The following is a 1413-nucleotide window of genomic DNA, read 5'->3' as shown; positions in this document are numbered from 1 at the left end:
TCCAGTTTTAAAACATTTTAATAAAAAAGAGTTTCATAGGTTAGGAAAAAAGGAAACTTGCATAAAGGAGACACTGAACTTGTAACTTCAGTTTTAAAATGTATGCTGATTTTCACACTTGGTAGCTACATATACAGACCAGAGCATCACAAAGAAAATAATACATTTCTTTAATTTTTCTTTTTTAATTTGTAGACAGATATACAACATATTACTATTTAATGGTTTTTACCACCTGCTATAACAATGGAAAATGTATCTTATGAAATTTTTATTCTTACTGCATTCCAGGACTTTGGTAGCAAAAAGGAGGCATATTTCTGCCTTTCCCTTATAAGCTATATGTTGATAATAATTTTTAATTCATCTTTAGTTATTTTAATATACAATGAAAAAAAACTCCATGAGCCCATGTACATTTTTCTTTGTAATCTGTTGTTTTGTGAATTAGTTGGATCCACGTCCTTCTACATTAAATTTATGTTTGACCTTCAAACAGATGTTCATGTTATTTCTCGTTCGCTTTGCTTTACTCAGATGTTTTTTATTTATATATATTCATCAACAGAAATATCTATTTTAACGGTCATGGCTCATGATAGATATATAGCAATAAATGCACCTTTACATTACATTACAATTTTCTCAACAACAAAAGTTCAAAAATTAATTTTTGTATCCTGGATTTATCCTATTTTTATGATGTCTATTGGTATGATGTTATCTGCACGTTTGCCTCTGTGTGGCAATGAAATTAATAGAGTGTACTGCAACAACTGGGAAATTGTTAAACTATCCTGTACAGACACAAGTAGTAACAATATTTATGGATTTTTCGTGATCTGCACGTTTTTAATACCTTTCATTTTCATTGTTTATTCATACTTGAAAATTCTTTCAGTGTGCTTGAGCAGTTCTAGATCACAAAAACATAAAGCTTTTCAAACATGTCTCCCCCATTTAGTAACACTCATCTTTTTTTTAAGCTCTTTACTCTTTGAATTAATTGGGAGCAGATTTTATGTAAAGAGAATAACAAACGCAGTCACTGCATTTGCTTCATTAGAATTTCTTACAGTTCCTCCTCTTTTAAATCCATTAATATATGGCATGATATTGCCTGAAATACGCAAAAGGGTTGCTCATTTATTTTTAAAAAGAAAAAAACAGTCATCCTGATTTCTTATTTTTTAACTTTATATATAGGTAGTTGAATATCTAATACAGAAATGTGTCTAATGCACAGCTATCCATTCATGCATTTTTTTATCCCACTAATGGCAGGATCTCAGGGCAGCTGGAACCTATCCCAGCAATCATGGGCACGAGGCAGGATCTTATCACACTAAAATTCACTTTTGCTCAAGGTCCATATTAACATTTTACTTTGCAATGATGTTGCTTTTAAATATT

The 1413-nt window shown here is 30.5% G+C and overlaps 1 protein-coding gene across 1 annotated transcript; it reads left to right on the top strand.

Moving 5' to 3' along the window:
* The first annotated feature begins 207 nt into the window (after positions 1 to 207).
* On the top strand, positions 208 to 1183 carry LOC127527529 (olfactory receptor 1-like). The gene has a single exon (XM_051926586.1). The coding sequence runs from the start codon at positions 247 to 249 to the stop codon at positions 1177 to 1179; it is 933 nt and encodes a 310-aa protein (XP_051782546.1). The 5' UTR covers positions 208 to 246; the 3' UTR covers positions 1180 to 1183.
* The last annotated feature ends 230 nt before the right edge of the window (positions 1184 to 1413 follow it).

Source organism: Erpetoichthys calabaricus, chromosome 4 (genome assembly GCF_900747795.2).
Source record: "Erpetoichthys calabaricus chromosome 4, fErpCal1.3, whole genome shotgun sequence".
In the NCBI taxonomy this organism is placed as follows: Eukaryota; Metazoa; Chordata; class Cladistia; order Polypteriformes; family Polypteridae; genus Erpetoichthys; species Erpetoichthys calabaricus.
This window is presented reverse-complemented; position numbering and strand designations above follow the sequence as displayed.

Coding starts and splice junctions, on each gene's coding strand:
- LOC127527529 (XM_051926586.1), top strand. CDS start 247: ATGGAAAATGTATCTTATGAAATTTTTATTCTTACTGCATTCCAGGAC.